The sequence below is a fragment of the Bacillus rossius genome, chromosome 3, assembly GCF_032445375.1.
Source record: "Bacillus rossius redtenbacheri isolate Brsri chromosome 3, Brsri_v3, whole genome shotgun sequence".
Taxonomy (NCBI): domain Eukaryota; kingdom Metazoa; phylum Arthropoda; class Insecta; order Phasmatodea; family Bacillidae; genus Bacillus; species Bacillus rossius.
Genome location: NC_086332.1, coordinates 110659076 through 110679908, shown reverse-complemented (window position 1 = coordinate 110679908; position 20833 = coordinate 110659076). Strand labels below are relative to the sequence as shown.

Below are 20833 nucleotides of genomic sequence, written 5' to 3'. Positions count from 1 at the left end.
AAGATGGCATCCAAATGTCAAGATGGTGGGTGCCACTATAATAATAAATTATTAATGCACTCTAGCGGGTAAAACTTAAACTAGCATGGTGGTATCATGCTCTAGCAGACGAAAACAAGATGGACGACATTAGGTCATACTAACTCATGATAGCCTATATACCTTGACATTAGTGGTGGGAGGTCAGTCTGCCAGCGTCTTTCTTGGAGGAAGGATCGGTCGTCATGTTTTATTTTTGTTCTTACCAGGTTCGAACTGAGGACTTAAAGGCATAAATAAGTTTTTTAAAGATTATTTTAATAAAATTTGATTAATAAAATTTTATTATAATTTTTGATTTTTTTTTTCCAAATTTTTAGCATAAAAATTGCTGTTTTTCAAGGTGGCGGCCGTAACGAAAAGTGCAACGATCTAGAATCCAATATGGTAACCGTAACGAAAAGTGTAATGATGACATCATACTCAGCCAAGATGGCAGGCATAATGAAACATTTATAGAAACCAAGATAGCGGCCGTAACGATATGAGAAACTGTGTTTTTTAAAGATATTTTATGAAAATTTAATTAATTTTTAATTTTATTTTTCTTAATTAATTCGAATAATAAATAAAAAATTCAATATGGCAGCCGTAACGGAAATTGAAACAGTGATGTGATAATCCATGATGACGTAAGAGGCTTATCGGAGGCTGTATACATGGATGCTTAAGCCTCAAATTGGACATTTCAAGCCGCTGGTATTTTTAAGAACTAAAAACGAGAAATTTTCCTTTGAAACGGGAATTTTTACCTCGAAAGAGAAATGTTTTATTTTTTCACATTTTTTTTTTTAGATTTTTTGGCGAAATGTTTTTCCAAAAAAACTGGAAATTTTGGCGAATTTTGGACAAATATTTGCAAAATTTGAAGGTCAAGGTCAAGGTTAATGTCAAAGTTCAAGGTCATCCAATATTTCCGGCGTGAAGTCGCAATCCAAGATGGTGGTCGAACAATCCCAATCCACCTGCCGGCGCCATGTGCCAGGAGCCCCGAAAACATACTACTCATGTATTTTGTCAAATTTGCTTCCAAATGGGATTCCTTTTTTAGTCTCTTTCCTTTTTTAATGTTGTTTTGACTCTTGTATTATAGTATGTGGTTTTGGTTTTGACTAGCATATTATTCAACCGGTTGCGGGTATATAAGCGAGTCCCCAGACGACGGAACTTTCAGTTTCTTACTGGCTGCGGCGATGTAAGGATCGCCTAGTTTGTCTCATCTGGTGTATAAGTCGTGTAATTACCTGTTATTTAACGTATAACTCGATGGAAGTTGTACCGTCGTCTACATGAACCCTAAAGTCAGTGTTGACGATCGTGGCGCAGATCCCATTGGCATCGTCGACGACAACACTAATGGAGACTTAAACAGGTGTGGTACCACAACCCAAAGTGAGCTTAATAACTACAGTGCTGGCTGCAGAGAAACCCTCGATTAATGACTTTTCGCCGTCGATGTCGATGGAGACTTCAAAGGTTGGTGATACGTCAACAACTAGCAAGCATTTATGCCGTTATCGTGACAAGATTTTCTCTAAGAACATTAATGCTCGAATACACGAGAAGAGAGAATGTGCTAAGAATAAGCCTTGTAAAAAGGTTTGGCTGTAAACAATGTAGCAAGAAATTTGCAAGAAATGATAAGTTTAAACAACACTTGAAGAAATGCAAAGGTCCTGCTGGGCGGCAGAAAGTTAAGGTTTCACTACAACAGCGATTGAATGATGTGCTTGAGAGTACACCGGGAATTAGTACTACATCAGTTACATTATCGTCTGGTTCGAGCCTAAAAAGTTCGTCTTCATCAACTAAGCATCCTTGCAGCTACTGTGATATATCGTTCGCATTTTCCCATAATGCACGAAGATATGAGAGAAGCCAATGTGTAAAGAATCCTTCTCATACGTAGTTTCGCTGCAAAGAGTGCCATGTTTGGTTCACACGAATTGACAGTTTGCGACGGCGTGCGAAAAACTGTAGAGGTGAAGTCCCTGTGCATACTCTTGAACTACATGCAGAAATTTCGACTCCTCGATTTAGGTTGGAGACTCGTTTGCGTACAAGCACGAAAACAGAATTTCAGCAACCGAATGCGATGAGGCCTGGGCATTTATTTAAGTCTAAGACTGTGCGTTGTGCATTACAGGTAAATGATAGCGGATTCCACTTGGCGAAATCTGCATTTTGTGGAACGTTGAAAGACTACTATTATTTAAATACATTCAGTGAGTCAAAATACATTTGTACTTTTCTTAATGATATCAAACAGAATATAATCAATCAGCATAAAGATGAAGCTGCAAATTACGGATTTAAAAATATAATTTGTGGTTGGACTGTGTATATGGCAAATTATTTCTGTTCGAGGACAAAGTGAGGAAGAACGCATTCATGACAGTGAATATTCCCATTTACAATTCTGACGATGTGAAGTAGTCTGTTAAACATAGTATAGAGAAAATCTGTCGGGAAGAAAAAGAATATGTAGGAAAAGGATTTGGCTGATCTCTGTCTTCAGTAAACCGATAGCAGCTAAGATTTAGTCAGTTCAAGCAAATGCAGAACTAAATATTTATAATATTTTACTTTTGCAAGTGTTCCCGCAGTAGAGTAAAAAATTTGTAATAAATTTAGATTTGTAAAAAAGGTTTTTGTCGAACCTGTCACTTTTATTTTAAATTGATGTAATATGAAATAATTTTTTTCATTGACCAATGATAGAAGCGAGGTATAATATAGATCGAATAAATTAGTTTTTAATGAGTAATTTTTTAAACATTTTTTCCGAATTTATATGTCATATATTATGGATTTCCTAGATGGCGGCCAATATTTCCTCATAGACATATTGGAGGCTGGTTGACTAAGAACCTAAGCTGCTTTTAGGACTTTCTTCCATATTTTATTAGAAAAGAATATTTTAAATCTAAAATTACTTTTTTTTTTCATCGATAAAGTATTGAAACAATAAAAGGAATCTGTCAAATCAATCAGTATAATAATTCCAGATTTTTAAATGATTTTTGGAATTTTTTCCGAATTAATAGTTAAATAATTATTAGTTTACAAGATGGCGCCCAAATGTCAATATGGCAGGCATCACAGTTATATATTATTACTGCACTCTAGCAGGTGAAAATTAAATTATCATGGCGGTGGCGCACTCTAGCAGACGAAAATAAGATTGTGGCCTCCAGCAGATGAAAACAAGATTACGGAATTCAGCAGACGAAAACAAAATTGCGGCCTCCAGGTGACGAAAACAAGACGGCAGCCTTCAGCTAACGAAACAAGATGGAGGCCTCCAGATGACGAATACAAGATGGCGGATTTGACATCATACTAGCTGGCAATATATATACCTTGAAATTAGTGGTGGGAGGTCAGTCTGTCGTTGGCTTCTGTGGAGGAGGGGTCTGTCGTAATTTTTTTTGTCCTCATCAGCTTTTAACTGAAGACTCCATTATGTATGTAGATTTATTATTATAATTTTTTAATTTTTTTAAATATTTTTTTTATAAATTTTTAATATTTTCCCACTAAAAGCTTATAATAGTTACGGATATTACATATGGCGGATGTGATGTCATAATACAAAATAAATTAATGTAATTTTTTTAATTTGTTTTTTATAAATTTAATTTTTTTACAGATATTCTAACATAAAAAAATACGGATTTTTAAGATGGCAGTCGTAAAGATTAATTTAACAGTTACATCATAATTAAAGATAGCAGCCGTGACATCCCAATAGTCGAGATCATGACCTTGGCGGCTTAGAGCGGCTTGTCGCCTGGTAATTTATTCCCCTTTGGAGAATTGTCAAGCTGTTGGTATTTTTGAGGAAAAAAATAGAAAAATTTCCCTCAAAACAGGTAAATTTTCCACGAACTATATAAATTATTATTTTTCAGATTTTTAAAGATTTTTTGGCGGAATTGTTTCCAATAAACGGGATAATTTAGCGAATAATTGTGAATTTTGGGAGAATTTTGGACTATTTCTTTATTTCTCGCAAATTTAGGTAAATTTTAAAGATCAAGGTCAAGGTCTTCTAAGATGGCCGCTGTGACAACACAATCTAAGTAGGCGGATATCCGCTCCTCGGCTCCTCAGCCTGAAGCCTAGGCCAGTTACGCCATTTACATACTACTATTCACTTGGCATCAATAAGAAAATTGCAAAAATTTTTCTTAGTCCAAGAGACTAGGTAATAAAAGTATTTACAAATTCCACAGGAGGTACACGAACTTCACCTATACAGTTTTTCGCGTGTCGTCTCAAACAGTCAATACGAGTAAACCACTCAAAACACTCATCACAGCGAACCTTCAAACGTGAAGAATTCTTCACGCATTTACCTACTCCTCTCATGTCTTCGTGCATCATGGACAAATGCAAACGACATAACGCAGTATCTCCAAGAATTCTGATGTAACTAATTAAGTACTAATTACCGGTGTACTATTATGCACATCAATGCATTGTTGTTGCTGCGAAACCTTTACTTTCTGCTGAACACCAGGGCCTTTGCACGTATTCAAGTGTCTTTTAACTTATCATTTCTTGTAAATTGCTTGCGACACTTTTCACAGCCAAACATTAGACGAGAAAGATTTTTAGCATATTCTCTCTTCTCGTGTCGAAGTAAATTACTTTTGTTAGAGAATATCTTGTGACAGTGACGACACCGATGCTCGTTAGTTGTCGACTAATCACCAACAATTGAAGTCTCTCTCGCTGGCGAAAAATCACTCATCGAGGTTTCCTCTGCAGCCGGTACCTCAGCAGTCGGTATCGCAGATGACAATAGGATCTGCGTCGCCGTCAGTGTTGCCAACATCGAGGTCTCCGCTGCCGTCGTCGTCGCAGCAATCTGTGTCCCCGACGATGATGCTAGACCTTCCACCAAGATCTCTGCAGTAGTTGGTGTCACTGCCTTAGAGGTCTGCGATGCTGATGGTAGACAGTCCATCAAAGTCTTCATTCGGAAACCAACTAAATATCAGGAAATGTACTGAAGAGAGCCTATTCGCAGTGCACCATGTTCAGAGTTGGAAAGAAGGTCCCTGTGGTCTGGGATTAGCTTATACACCCACGGTCGCTGAAATAATATGCGAGTGAAAACACGATCCATTTACGGAAGTCAAAACGACATTCAAAAAAGGAGGCACATTAGGATAAACATTCATCGAAAATGAAGCACATTAAAAAAATAAGCACATTAAACAAAATAAAAGGACACCCAATACACGCACAGGACACGAAATTGACACACATTACACACTGTACACACAGGACACACAGTTCACACAGGACACACAATGGACACACAGTGCACACTGGACAAACAATACACGCACGGGACACGCAATACACACACAGTACAAACACAGGACACGAAATGGACCACAGTACAGACTGGACACGCAATGAACACGAAACGAACAAGCAATACACATACAGCAGGGAATGTAATGAAAACACAATACGCATTGAAAAAAAAAATGTAAGCACATTTGGACGAAAATTCAATTGGTGTGATACGATCTCGTCGCAGGTATTCGGCGTACGTATACGATCTCATCGCAGGGATACGTACTCATCAGAGGGATACGCTCTCATCGGAGAGATACGTTCTCATCGGAATGTTACGAACTCATCGAAGGGATACATTCTCGTCACATTCTGATCACAGGGATACGAACTCGTCACAGGGATACTATATCATCAGTAGGATACGATTATATATAAACTTGACTATGTACATTTAACGAAAAGGGTGTACATTTTCATGAAAATTCAGCTCAGTAGGATGCGATCGCCAATTTACTGTAGGTTACAATGCCTCCAAATGTATTTCACTCCACTTGTCTTAGGCCTAACTGTTCCAAAACATTTGGCTACAAGACGACTTGGTTACGAAGCTACAAGACTACGAGTCTACGAGACTACATTGCTTTAACCGTTTTTGTCTTCATTTAGCTGCGATAGTTAATTTGTTTCATGCAAAATAACTTGTTGGCAATGATCGGGAGCACACGGAGAAAACCAACAAAATATTGACAGGAATAATCAGAAGCACACTGAGAAAACTACCGCACATTTTTCTTAATCAAAATATGCAAATAAAAAAATCACAAAAATAACAAAAAAAAATACAAAACAGCTTTTGCCAGCTTGTGAACTTCTCCTTTGCTCAGAAAGGATAGGGTTCTAGCACAAGCCAGGAATTTAGTATTTTTTTATTCATTTTTTATTTTATTTTTATATTTTATTTGTGATCACTGATCTTGATTTCGGATAACATGCGTTAGTTTTTTCTGTGTGCTCCTGATTATTCCTGCCAATATTTTTTTAGTTTTCTTCATTTGCGCTGGTTTAATCCTGTCAATAATTTGTTGGTTTTCTCCATGTCGAAACTTCTGTTAATTCTAATAAACATATATTTTTATTTTTTATTAATAAATTAAATGTTTACTCTCGCCAGGAATCGAAGCGAGGACCGAAATCGATTAAGTAACTAAAAATCTAAATAAATCATTTTTAATCATATTTTTTTCGTATTTTAACGTAATTTTTAGTCATAAATTACGTGCAAGGTCAAGCTCATGGACTCGGTAGCTTAGGGAGGCTAGTTGATAGGGAATTTTAATTTTTGTGAATTTTATCGGAAGTTTTTGGTCAAACTTTGAACATTTCTTTTTTACAGTCAAGGTCAAATTCAGGAACTCGGCGGCCTATGCAGTCTTGACAATGGGGAATTTAAGCAATTTTTTTTTAAATCTGGGTTCTTTCAAAGGCAAGAATCTTTTGAAGCGATCCAAACTTTGAATTTTGGAATTATTTATGGAAAAAAATTGAAACTTTTCTCAAAAACAGGATTTTTTTCCCATCGAAATTAGGATATTTTTAGGAATTTTGAGGAATTTCGAGCAATTTTTGAGGAATTCTGAGGAATTTTGAGTACAATATGGCCGCTGTAACGTCAAAGGGGTCGGTCGATCATTGACCCCATCCACAATCCACAACCAGGAACCAGTAGCAGGACATACATTTATATACTACTAATGTATCCCTGCGATGATATTGTATCATACTAAGTTGAATTTTCATCCTTTCTGTCAAATAAGTGTCCAGTGTGTGTATTGAGTTTTCATTGCGTGTCCTGTGTGTGTATTGCATGTTTTTTGTGTGTGCAATGCATGTCCTATGTTTGTGTAATGTGTGTTCAGTATGTGAACTATATTTCCATTGCTTGTACAGTGTGTGTAATGCTTGTTCATTGAGTATCCTATGTGTATTGCGTGTTCGTTGATGGTTATTGCGTGTAAACTGTGTCTTGTGTGTCCATTTCGTGTCCTGTGTTTGTACTGTGTGTCTATTGCGTGTACTGTGTGTGTACTGTGTGTACAGTGTGTAATGTGTGTCCATTTAGTGTCCTGTGTGTGTATTGGGTGTCCTTTTATTTTGTTTAATGTGCTTATTTTTTTAATGTGCTTCATTTTCGATGAATGTTTATCCTAATGTGCCTCCTTTTTTGAATGTTGTTTGGACTCGCATAAAGGGATCATGTTTTGACTCACATATTATTTCAGCGACCGTGGGTGTATAAGCGAGTCCCAGACCACAGGGACCTTCTTTCCAACTCTGAACATGGTGCACTGCGAATAGGCTCTCTTCAGTACATTTCCTGATATTTAGTTGGTTTCCGAATGAAGACTTTGATGGACTGTCTACCATCAGCATCGCAGACCTCTGTGGCAGTGACACCAACTACTGCAGAGATCTTGGTGGAAGGTCTAGCATCATCGTCGGGGACACAGATGGCTGCGACGACGATGGCAGCGGAGACCTCGATGGTGGCAACACTGACGGCGACGCAGATCCTATTGTTATCTGCGATACCGACTGCTGAGGTACCGGCTGCAGAGGAAACCTCGATGAGTGATTTTTCGCCAGCGAGAGAGACTTCAATTGTTAGTGATTAGTCGACAACTAACGAGCATCGGTGTCGTCACTGTCACAAGATATTCTTTAACAACAGTTATTTGCTTCGACACGAAAAGAGAGAACATACTAAAAATCTTTCTCGTCTAATGTTTGGCTGTGAAAAGTGTCGCAAGCAATTTACAAGAAATGATAAGTTAAAAGACACTTGAATACGTGCAAAGGCCCTGCTGTTTGGCAGAGTAAATGTTTCGCTACAACAACAATGCATTGATGTTTATAATAGTACACCGGTAATTGATAATTATTTAGTTACATTAGAATTCTTGCAGATACTGCGTTATGTCGTTTGCATTTGTCCATGATGCACGAAGACATGATAGGAGTAAATGCGCGAAGAATTATTCATGTTTGAAGGTTCGCTGTGATGAGTGTCATGAGTGGTTTACTCGTATTGGCTGTTTGAGACGACACGCGAAATCTGTATAGGTGAAGTTCGTGTACCTCCTGTGTAACTACCTGCAGACATTTAAACTCATGGGTTAATGTTGAAGACTCGTATGCGTGCAAGCACATAAGCAACCGATTGCGATGAAGTATGTAGATGAGACTAAACCCAAGACTGTGCTTGATGCATTACAGGTAAATTATAATGGATTCTACTTGCAAATTCAGCATTTCGTGGAATGTGTAAAGACTTTTATTACCTGAACAGCCCTCTTGCACTAAGATATGTTTGAACCTTTCTTACTGTTGCCAAGAATGATATTGTTAACAACTTGAAGAAGTATTGAAATACGATCGGGTAGTGAAGTATAATTTGTGGCTGGAATGTACTTAAGGTAAACCTGAGCCATTTCAAGACGAGATGTGCAAAAGAGCTTTCAATACGACGAATATTGCTGTTTACCACATGATGAAGAAGTGGCTGTAATTTGTGTTATTGAAAAAAAAAAAATCTGTAGCAAAGATGAAGAATATCAGGGAAAAGGTAGCGGATTGACAGTTAGTCAAGTGTATCCATTGCAGCTGAGATCAAACATATTCTCCGCACTAAAATATAATTTTTTTTGTTCCTATCTGTCTACTTGTAGTAGAGCAGAAATTATGAAATATATTTTTAGTGTAATTTTACTGTTTTATTTCTCAAACCTGTATGTTTTTTGTAGTGTTTTTTGTTGTAAGGCAGTATGTTGTTTTCTAGTGTTTTCTTTTGGTTTTTGAGGTTTCTGTTGTAAGGCATTATATTATTTTATGTTATTTTTGAAAGTTTTTTTGAAGTGAAAACTTTATAGGAAGGTTTGGATAGGGAGTAAATTCGTGTAAGTCGTCATCGACATGGTCACGTGACGTGTTAGTTGTTTTTTTTCTTTTGTTTATTTATTTACGATGCGAATTTCTTCAAATGTCAGGTTATTGATTTATTAGAGATATCGTTGATTATTTGTGGTTTTAAGATAATAATTTTTTATTCTTTCCATGAAGAAACTTCATTTCTTCTAGTATTGAACTTATTATTGGTAGGGGCAAAACTTATGGGTTCGCGTCACCGACATGCTAGTGGTATAATAACAAAATCATTTTCTTGCGTACATTTAACGTATAAATGATTTAATATTACACATTTAAAAACAACATTTTAGGCTTTCACTTCTGTCGACAGTCCCCATGACTGACTTTTATTTTATTCTGTTGTTTTTTGTTGTTTTCTGTTGAAGTTAATCTTTAGAAGTTTATTGTTTTCTAATGTTTTTCATTTTATTCTGGTTTAATTTGTTAGGTTTTTTGTAAGTCACTCTGTTGGGATGTGTTGTTTACAAATTCTGGCTCTTTTTTCTGTTGGTTTATGACTGTTTCTTTTTAAGACATTATATTGGTTACTGTTGTTTCTAGTGGTTTTTTTCTGTTGCACAGCTTTGTTTTATTATGTGTCATGCACTCTTGTTTTCTATTATATTCATTAATTTCGTAAGTCATACCATTGGTTCCTGTTTTTTTCTGGAGTTGTCCATTGTATTGAGTTAGTTTTTGTTATGTCTATTTTAAAGCAGTCTGTGGTTTTCTATTATTATCTCTTGAATTTTTTTTGTTATTCCATTCTATTTTTTTGTTTGATGTTTTCTAATGATTTCCATTGTATTCTATAGGTTTTTGTGTACTAGATTTTACATAAAACTCTTTTGTTTAGGAGATTTTCAATTGTAGTCTTTTTTGTATTCTTGTTGTTCCGTTATGTTGCATTAATTTATTTGATTAAATTCTGTGGTATTATTTTTATATTGGTGATTTCTAATGTTTTTCTAGTGTTTTCTTCTTGGTTTTTAGTAAAGAAAGTACAAAATACAACTAATTAAAATAGAAGTCACTAAAATAAAACATGACAAAACAGAAATCCCTACTACAAAAAAAATACACAACAGATTACAATTAAAAACACACAAATGCCACTCAAACTATTATCATGCCTTACAACAGAAAACTAAAAAAAGAATAATCGAAGATACTAGAAAACATCCGATTTAAAACAAGTGATTTAAAACAGAAACGAACGGAGTAATTTTGAAAACAGTAGAAAACAAAACAATGATTTAAAGCAGAAAAAAATAACCAGAGCATATAATGAAAAACATTAGAAATCTACATAATGCCTTACAACAGAAACCAACAGAATACAATGTAAAACACTGAAAAACCATGGACATATTTACAACAGATATTAAAAAACCAAAAGAATACAATAAAAACAATAGAAAACAACAGGCCCAAACAGATTGTTTTTCAGCATAACATATCAGAACACAATGGAAATCACTAAGTTACAAATAAAAAACAGAATGATTTTCAACAGAAACCAACAAAACACAAAATCAAGCAATGGAAGTCATTAAAATATAACAGCAAACAACAGAACTGTTTACAACAGAACCCAGTTATATACAACCGAATACAATTGTAAACACCAGAGAACAACAGGCTCCAACAGAGTGGCTGACAACGCGGGTGGGGGATGCAATGCGGCAGACACACGGCGACGCTGCTTGCAGACAAGGCGAAGGCGCTCCCCGGCCCCGCCGAGGTGTACCTGCCGCATGGCCGGCCCGGGGTGCTGGAGTGCAACTTCCGCGCCAACCCGCCCCTGCTGCGCCTGCGCTGGGAGAAGGATGGCTTCCTCTACGACCCCTACAACGTGCAGGGGGTCTTCTACAGCAGGAACGGCTCCCTCTACTTCAAGCAGGTACCACGACCATCACTCCTCCTCTTCGTAGTCTGCCTGTGTGTGTCTTCTGTGTTCATGTACACTGCCAAGATAATTAGGGGTTCGCACAGAAATAGTGAAATAACACCAGTTCCTTGCTTGGTTGTTTCTTGTTACTCGTTCCCTCCAGATGAGATCACGTCGACTATAGGGTTCTATACTGAATCACGACTCATCGGAATACAGATGTTCCTCCGCCAAGTTACGGTGCTTTATTGTACACACGCCATGTGCCTAAGTGCATAAGGCCACCTGCGTGCACATGATCCCCTGCGTCCTGTTGTTTGCAAGGCACGTTGCAGTAGCGTTACAGCCTGTTACAGAGTTCCGACGGCTGTCAATGGACGCCGCTCATGGCGCATACTGCTGCTGAAAACACATCATGTCTGATCCCCTAATTGTTTTGATCAATATACTAATGTTTATGTAGAGCTTATGCTTATGTGTATGTATGAGTATACATCTAGGGGCTATTTAAAAAAAAATATTGGTCTATTTTCTAAAAACCTGGGGTTTTCTTATCAACAACGAGACGAAAAATTGTACTTGCTAAAACATTTTACGTAGAAACATCCATAGTAAATATGCACTGCATTTCCTCCCTTCTTCTGGAAATCGAAGACCTCTTCACATAACCTTTTTTTTTTTAATAGAAGATTTCATATAGTGGACTTACGAACTATTTTCAATAAACCCACGATATGGTTATATATGAGTTTATGTGTATATATTGTGAGGCCACTTGTGGCGGCCTCAGTCGTCTTGGTTATTACTATTACCTTTATTTTGCGTAAAGTTTATTTTAAGATGAGTTAATTTTTTTAATAACATTATTTATGTGTTTATATTATTTAATGGTGTATGTTATTATTTATTCATTGTAACTTTTTAATCGTATACCTTTTTTATTTTACGTTAAGTACCCTTATTCTGGAGTGGGACTTGCAAGAAACAACCAGAACGATCTAGCGGAGTGAGGGGTGGTAGTAGAGGAGGGGGGTGACGTCAGCTGACGTGACAAGGGGAGGCGACGGCCAGCTGTTTGCAGGGGGAGTGTGTGTTTGACCGCCGGCCGCGGAAGTACTCGGTGGATAGTAGAATTTGCATCCCAGCGATGAGTAATGAGTGTTACGTTACGTGAATAAGATTTAATATGACGGTAACGCCACGACACCTTGGGCGAAGCAACATAAGTGGTGGTATACGAGAACGCGATATTTGAGGGCCTAGTGCACGGGCCACCGATACAGCGCGATGCAAGAGGCGCTAAAAAGTGAGTGGGGTTTACACCCGACCCCGGCAGTCACCAACTACAGAGGTATGCTTCAGTAACAAGTAAGTGCGAGAACTGGATTTTGCACTTTTTACCCGGCTGGAATGACTTATGGAAGACGTGTTTGAAAGACAGAGTGCGGCGACGGGAATTGCTGGTTGAATTTTCTAGACTGAAGGACGTCACTATTTCGTTCCCCCCCCCCCCCCTCCTCCATAATAGACTTTGTGGGACTTTGGAATATAATTAAATTTAGTGTAAGAGTGTCTGTATACAAATGTCGCTACCTGCGTTAATTTCAAGTATAGCACTTTAAATGATATCTCGAATTAACCTTTTAGATCCCTTTACCCTTTTACAGTACTTAATTTTGAGCATCTTATTTTTGGTAATTCATTATTATAACTATCACAATAGGTTATGCAGGACTGTCGGTAAATTTAGCATGCTAATGATTTATTTTGCGCACTGGCCAAATGTTACACCAGTCCATGCGCGTCTGTTGAATTTAATTTTACTACACTTTCAATATCAGCATGGCAGTGGTGACGCGTATACGGGACTGGCGTGGCGAGTGCGGACGTGTGCAACTACCCCGGTATAAGGCGGGTTGGCCACAGGTGCGCCACTCTGCTACAGCAGTCTTGTTATTGGTTTTTGCAGTGATAGCGAGAATTACGTTTTCAAGCATAATGGATACCTTAAATAAACCTTTGAATTCAAGTTTGGAACGCGAAGATTTGGTGGTATGTTTACGGGAAGCGGGATTAAATGTAACAGCTGATGATGATGTACCGTTTTTAGAATTGCTATGGGCGGAGTATAATTTAAAAAAGGAGCGAGATATGTTGGTATCTGCATGTGCGGTAGAACCCCCCGCGGAGGATTTGGCTGGTCGGATTGTGTGTGATTATTTTGGTAAAGACTTAGATAAGTTTCCGGTGTTGAAAGAAAATACGATTGATGAATTAATAAGGTTTTGCTGGGAAGTGGATCGGGTGCAAGAAAGTTATATTTTTGAAAATGATTCGCAGTTGTTGAGGAGCGTAATTGGTAAAAGCTATGGGTTAGCGCGTCATATTATTACTCGTGGCGTAAAAGATAAGTTATGTTGGGAAAAGGTTAAAGAGTTATTATGGCGGAATTTATGTCCTAAGTGGGTCAAGTTGGGATTAATACACAAACGGGTTGGACGTTTTCAGAAACCCGACGAGAAGGTGGCTGTATTTATGTTGGATGTGTTACAAAATATAAAATTGTTTGGGGTAGAATTTTCTGAAGTGGAAATCATTGATATGATTATTGAAAACATGCGTCCGGATATAAGGAGAGAATGTTCTTTTATTAAGAGGCCACAGAATTTAGAAGAATTACATGAATGGGCTGTAGAGGTCGATAATATAAAATTTGTACAGGAAGAGTATGCGAGAGTGACAGGTCATGATCCTTACTCAAAGTCGGTTCCTGATCCTATGGTTTGTATGGGAGGGATTAAAAATCAGGTTGAAGTGATTAAAGGCAATAATCATTACAGAGATGGGGAGAGCAGTAAAAAAGAATGTGTCTTTTGTATGAAAAAAGGGCATTTGGTACAGTTTTGTTGGCGGCGTTCAAAGGGATCTATGGGGCACGGGGATATTAAGAATAACAGTAACGATAATAATAAAGAGGTTATTTGTTATTATTGTGGAGAATTTGGACATTTTCGTAAAGAATGTAGTAAACAGCGGCGGAAATGTGAATTATGTGGCTATTGTGGGAAAAGCGGCCATAGGTCGCCGAAGTGTAGGCTAAAACGGCAGGATAATCTTTTTAGATTTAAAGATAAGCATAGAGTAATGGTCATGCGGGAATCTAACAATTTCTATGCCTCTGTTAAAGTGGGCCCAGAGTCAATAAAGGCCTTAGTCGATACGGGAGCGAGTAAGAGTTTCATAAGTTGGGAGTTTTATCAGCATTGTAAACAAAACAAATTAGTTAAAAAGGGAAGTGACCTTATTGAGGAGGGGATAACTATTCAGCTAGCTGATGGGAAAGTCCGAGAAAGTAATAGGAGGGTTAAATTGCATATTAAAATTCAGAAATTTTTGTGGGATCGTGAATTTTATGTAATCCCCGACCTTATTTGTAAGATGATTTTAGGTTTGGATTTTTCAAGCGACACCCGAACTGTAATCGATTGTAAGAAACAACAGTTGTGTTTTGGTTTTGAGCCCCGGTTTAAAGTAGGTTTAGTGAAACCCTTGGGGAAAAGAAAGGTGATTTGTGGTGGAATTGAAGGGGCGAGAGAAAGGCTTAGTGAAAAAGAAATTGAGAAAATTCAGGGAATTATTAATGAGTTTCAGGACGTTATTACCAAGAAAGTAGGAAAGTGTGTTATGGAGCCTTATGAAATTAAAGTCACCGATGAAATCCCAGTAAAGTGTGCCCCTTACCAATGCGCCCCATCTAAAATGCAAGCCTTTAGGGCTATAATTAAGGACTTGCTTAAACAAGATATCATAACCGAATCTAACTCCGCCTATGCTTCTCCCGCCTTTTGAGTGAAAAAGAAAACACCTAGTGAATATCGTTTGGTTCTTGATTATAGAATGTTGAATCAAAAGATCCGGGTAGATCCTTTCCCCATGCCTAAAATTGAGGTTATTTTCCAGTATTTAAGCCAAGCCAAATATTTTACCATTCTAGATTTGAATGCCGCCTTTCATCAATGTTTGCTGCAACCCGCTAGTCAAAAGTACACAGGTTTCGTAACCCCATGGGGGCACTATGAGTGGAAGAGGGTCCCTTTTGGGGTGAATTTTGGTGCGCAATGCTTATCTAGAATATTGGGGAAATTACTTCAGAATGTACAATATAAGTTTGCCATGAGCTTTTTGGATGATATATGCATATATTCAAATTCCCTTGATGAACACCTGGAACATTTGCGTGTCGTACTTGGTAAACTAAGGGAAGCAGGTTTCACCTTGAACCCCGAAAAAATTTGTTGGGCGCAAAAGAAAATACACTTTCTAGGTTTTATCGCAGGAGATGGAAAGATGAAGATGGACCCCCAAAAATTAGCCCCAATTGTGAAATTTCCCCCACCTAAAAATGTAAAGGGGGTGATGAGGTTTCTTGGAATGATTGGGTTTTTTAGTCGTTTCATCCCCCATTTTGCTGAATTAAGCAGTCCTCTAAATCACCTAAAAAAGAAAGGAGTTGTATTTGAATGGGGTAAAGAGCAGGATCACGCCTTCAGAGAGTTAAAAAGAGCTATCTCTAATCCACCGGTTTTGATATTGCCCGATTTTAGCAAAAGGTTTGTAGTACAGGTAGATGCTTCGAGCCTTGCCTTAGGGGCGGTGCTTTTACAAGAAGGGGAGAAAGGATTACAACCTGTGATGTATATAAGCCGTACGCTCAATAAACACGAGCAGAAATATAGTGTATACGAGAAAGAAGCATTGGCATGCATTTACGCCCTAGAGCATTTTGAAAATTTTATTGAGCATGACGAATTTGATCTGTGTACCGATAATCAAGCTATCACATGGTTGTTTACCCATCCTCGTCAACTAGGAAAAATAGGTCGATGGGTAATGCGGTTAACAAGATTCAGGTTTAAGATTAAGCACATTAAAGGAAACGAGAATCCTGTCGCCGATGCCTTATCTCGTATGTATGAGGCTGAAGGACTGCAAGAGGAGGAATCGAATAAGCCTATTCAGAATGAGGATGAGGAAGAAGGGGTAGTAGATGATGAATGTTGCAATGTATTGGGGCAATTTCCTGAAAGTTTTGTAGACTTACGGAAGTGGCAAGAGGAGGATGGGGAAGTAAAGAAAATTAAGAAAGGAATATTAGAATCACGGTATAAGAATTTTGTTTTTTTTAAGGGATTGTTATATTATGTGAAAGATGGTAAGAGGAAGGCCTTTGTGCCCCAATCAGTAGTAAATTTAGTTCTACGGTATTATCATGATTCTGTGGTAGGAGGACATGGGGGAATACAGAAAACCTTAGTGAAGATTTCCGAGTCCTTATATTGGCCCGATATGAAGGAAGATGTGGAGAAGTATGTCAAAAGTTGTCGGGTCTGTCAGGTCGCGAAACAGCCACGTACCACTAAAATTGGGGAATATGCGGTGGAAAGGGTTGAACGTCCATGGGAACGTGTCTTTCTAGATATCTTTGGGCGTTTACCCAGGTCGTTAAAAGGAAATGTATACTTCATGAACTTGGTTGATGGGTTTAGTAAGTTTTTTTTTTTTTTACCTTTGGGTGGTACTTCTAGTGGCCGTGTAGTCAGTGCCTTAATTGAGAGAGTATGGGGTTTGTTTGGTGCTCCTGAAAGTTTAGTGACTGATAATGCCACCTATTTTACAAGCCAGGTTTTTGAGCAAATGTGCTTTAGTTGGGGTATCAAACACTTCACTACGAGCCCTTATTACCCGAATCCGAACCAGGTGGAAAGGGTAAATAAAAATATTAAGATTGCTTTAACTATTTTTAGTCAAAAGGAGCATAGGAGATGGGATGAAAATCTGCAATTTTTGAACATGGCCTTTAATTTGAATAAACACGACTCCACCCAACATACTCCCGCGGAGTTGTTTTTAGGGAGAGATTTGAGCCATCCTCTGTTAAATGTATGGGGAATACACCCGGAAACTTTGAGTATTCATAGTCCTAGACGTTTGGAAGAGGTATGGACAGATGTAGCGATGAATTTAGAAAAGGCTAGAAAGAAAATTTGCTCGCAGTATAACCAAGGTCGGACTCCAAATCCTTTCGCGGTGGGGGAGGAGGTGTGGTGTCGTGAACATCATTTGAGTGATAAAAGTAAATTTCGTACTGCCAAGCTGGAATTTGCCTTTGGTGGGCCTTATCGGATAATCAAATTTTTGGGGCCAGTGACGGTCTTATTACAGAAAGTAGGTGAGAACTTAAGAGTAAAGAAGGCTCACATTAGCCATCTAAAAGCAGTAAAATGAGTCTCGCTGTATCTTCAATTGTTAAAACATCCACATTGTAATGTTTGCTTTAATAAGTTAAGGAACTATGTGGCATAAGCTTATTGTTATCCTTTTTTGGTGTTTTAAAATTTTAGATTTTTAGTATGTAATGTTTAGGATACGTTTTGCCTTTTGCATTTATTTTTGCATTAGCCATTTTATATACGTATATTTTTGATAAGATTTTTTGGATGGCTACAGCACTTGTTTAAAAGGGTTTGTTTTCCGAATGGGTTTTTTGGAAGTTAGTACCCTTTAGGATCGTAGCTTTAAAGCTTTTAATGTTATTCCAGATTTTATAAACTGTAAGTTCTTATTCTGTAATAATTAATTTATTTAGTATTTTTCTCGTTTAAAGTTCAATTTAGTTTTTGGGTGATGTAAAACTTTTTTGAGACTTTGGCTGTAGGTCGTGCTTTTTGCCCTTTCTTTGTGCTTTACGTGTCGCGGACCTGATAGTTAAAGGGCTCAAGGAAGTTATCTATATTTTTTTTTATTTTTTTTTGTCGGGGTGGTTGAGGCCACTTGTGGCGGCCTCAGTCGTCTTGGTTATTACTATTACCTTTATTTTGCGTAAAGTTTATTTTAAGATGAGTTAATTTTTTTAATAACATTATTTATGTGTTTATATTATTTAATGGTGTATGTTATTATTTATTCATTGTAACTTTTTAATCGTATACCTTTTTATTTTACGTTAAGTACCCTTATTCTGGAGTGGGACTTGCAAGAAACAACCAGAACGATCTAGCGGAGTGAGGGGTGGTAGTAGAGGAGGGGGGTGACGTCAGCTGACGTGACAAGGGGAGGCGACGGCTGCTGTTTGGAGGGAGAGTGTGTGTTTGACCGCCGGCCGCGGAAGTACTCGGTGGATAGTAGAATTTGCATCCCAGCGATGAGTAATGAGTGTTACGTTACGTGAATAAGATTTAATTTGACGGTAACGCCACGACACCTTGGGCGAAGCAACATAAGTGGTGGTATACGAGAACGCGATATTTGAGGGCCTAGTGCACGGGCCACCGATACAGCGCGATGCAAGAGGCGCTAAAAAGTGAGTGGGGTTTACACCCGACCCCGGCAGTCACCAACTACAGAGGTATGCTTCAGTAACAAGTAAGTGCGAGAACTGGATTTTGCACTTTTTACCCGGCTGGAATGACTTATGGAAGACGTGTTTGAAAGACAGAGTGCGGCGACGGGAATTGCTGGTTGAATTTATCTAGACTGAAGGACGTCACTATTTCGTTTTTCCCCCCCCCCCCTCCTCCATAATAGACTTTGTGGGACTTTGGAATATAATTAAGTTTAGTGTAAGAGTGTCTGTATACAAATGTCGCTACATGCGTTGAATTCAATTATAGCAATTTAAATGATATCTCGAATTAACCTTTTAGATCCCTTTACCCTTTTACAGTACTTAATTTTGAGTATCTTATTTTTGGTAATTCATTATTGTAACTATCACAATAGGTTATGCAGGACTGTCGGTAAATTTAGCATGCTAATGATTTATTTTGCGCACTGGCCAAATGTTACACCAGTCCATGCGCGTCTGTTGAATTTAATTTTACTACACTTTCAATATCAGCATGGCAGTGGTGACGCGTATACGGGACTGGCGTGGCGAGTGCGGACGTGTGCAACTACCCCGGTATAAGGGGGGTTGGCCATAATTGATTTATGAGTATTTATGTGTTTACATATCTGAAGTAAAGTGCTTGTGTGTAAACTATTTAGAAGAAAATTAGTTTTTGAAATTATATTTATTTAGGCGCGTTATTTAAAATGATGAGTGTGAAGTTTTACGATGCGCGAGCACCATGAAACGAAATGTTCACAGGAAGACGGCGGACCCACGTGTATGAACCTAAATCCATAAGGGAAGGTCGGGTAAAGTGGCCACCCTAAAGCCTGAATGACTGCCTATTGGATAAAGATCAACATTTTATACGTTACTTTATTAATATATTCTCTCAAACTAACGTAATTTTGATATCAAATTCTTATTTGGGCTTATACCAACTTGTTTTATAAAATAAAATTTAAGTTTAAAGCCGAAATGGGAAATGGAACACTTTACCTACCTAGGTTGGGTAAAGCGGCCTACATAAACCCACAAAGCTGGTAAAGTATAATCGTCACAATAAAAAGTAATTATTTTCATATTATTTCAAGTTTTAATCAAATTTGACTCAGGTAATAATAAAAAGCGACAAAGGGACTCAAAGTTTCTTAGTTATTCTTTTTTTTTCATTTTTCATTAATCACACACAAATAATCTTAAGAAAAAAATTCTCAAAGAAAGTCATTATCATCGTCATCAAACCCGCGCATGAAGCATCTTCATGTTTTGACTTATACCAAACTTCTTTGCAGTAAAAGCATTATGGGTCGTGTTTTGTGATCATTTTTGGAAAGTTTCTTAATTTTAGTTTTAGAATTATTTTTTGGAATAGTAGCAGGTTTAGAAACCCGCAATGGTGCTTAATTTTGTTCCCGTTGTTTTTTTTCTTCTTGCAAGGCTTTTTCATGTGGACTGATAGTTAAGATTACCGTACGACCCTTCTTTCTGTTTAGTTTTTAGTTTTGTTTAAGGGGACTGGGAATTATGAACTTATTTAAAAAAAAAAATTTATATTTTTGCAGATTTTTTTTCTTCAGAATGTTAGCTTTAAATTGACATATTACACTAAGGGTAAATACTAAAATAATTTAGTTAAAAATAATAATTTAAAAGTTGTGATTTTCAGGAAAAACCATCAAAGTACGAAAGCAATTACAAAATTCAATGTTCAATAACTTTTTATTTTAAAATGCTATTATATTGGGACTTTTATAGTTAGAAAGATATTTTTTCCCTCTTTCGATGTTGGTATTTTTCCAGCTCGTAGAGGGCATGTTTCACTGCATGGTGTTGTAACATGTACGAGTGTTGATACTGGTAAAGTTATAGATGTAGACATTTTATCAAAGCACTGTACATGCAAGGATAAACTAAAAGGTCAACATGAAGAAGCATGCACTGCAAACTACAAAAGCACTATTGGTGGCATGGAGGTTTCTGGTGTTGTAAACATTTTCATTCGATCCATATCACAGTACAATGTACGATATACAAACTATTTAGGTGATGGTGATTGCAAGGGACACAAAGCTGTTCTTCAGGCTGCCCCTTATGGCGATAAAACAGTATCAAAATTAGAATGCTTAGGGCATGTACAAAAGATGATGGGTACTAGGTTGAAAAATTTGAAAATCAAATTGCAGTGAAAGAAACTAGAAGATGGTAAAGTTTTTGGTGGCCGAGGACGA

The 20833-nt window shown here is 37.5% G+C and overlaps 1 protein-coding gene across 1 annotated transcript in view; it reads left to right on the top strand.

Annotated features, from left to right (window-relative positions):
• Positions 1–20833, top strand: part of LOC134531488 (protein borderless) — a 140455-nt gene that overhangs the window by 87605 nt on the left and 32017 nt on the right. The window contains exon 6 of the mRNA XM_063367197.1: positions 11034–11224. Coding sequence (XP_063223267.1) covers positions 11034–11224 — 191 coding nt within the window. The remainder of the gene's footprint in view (positions 1–11033; positions 11225–20833) is intronic.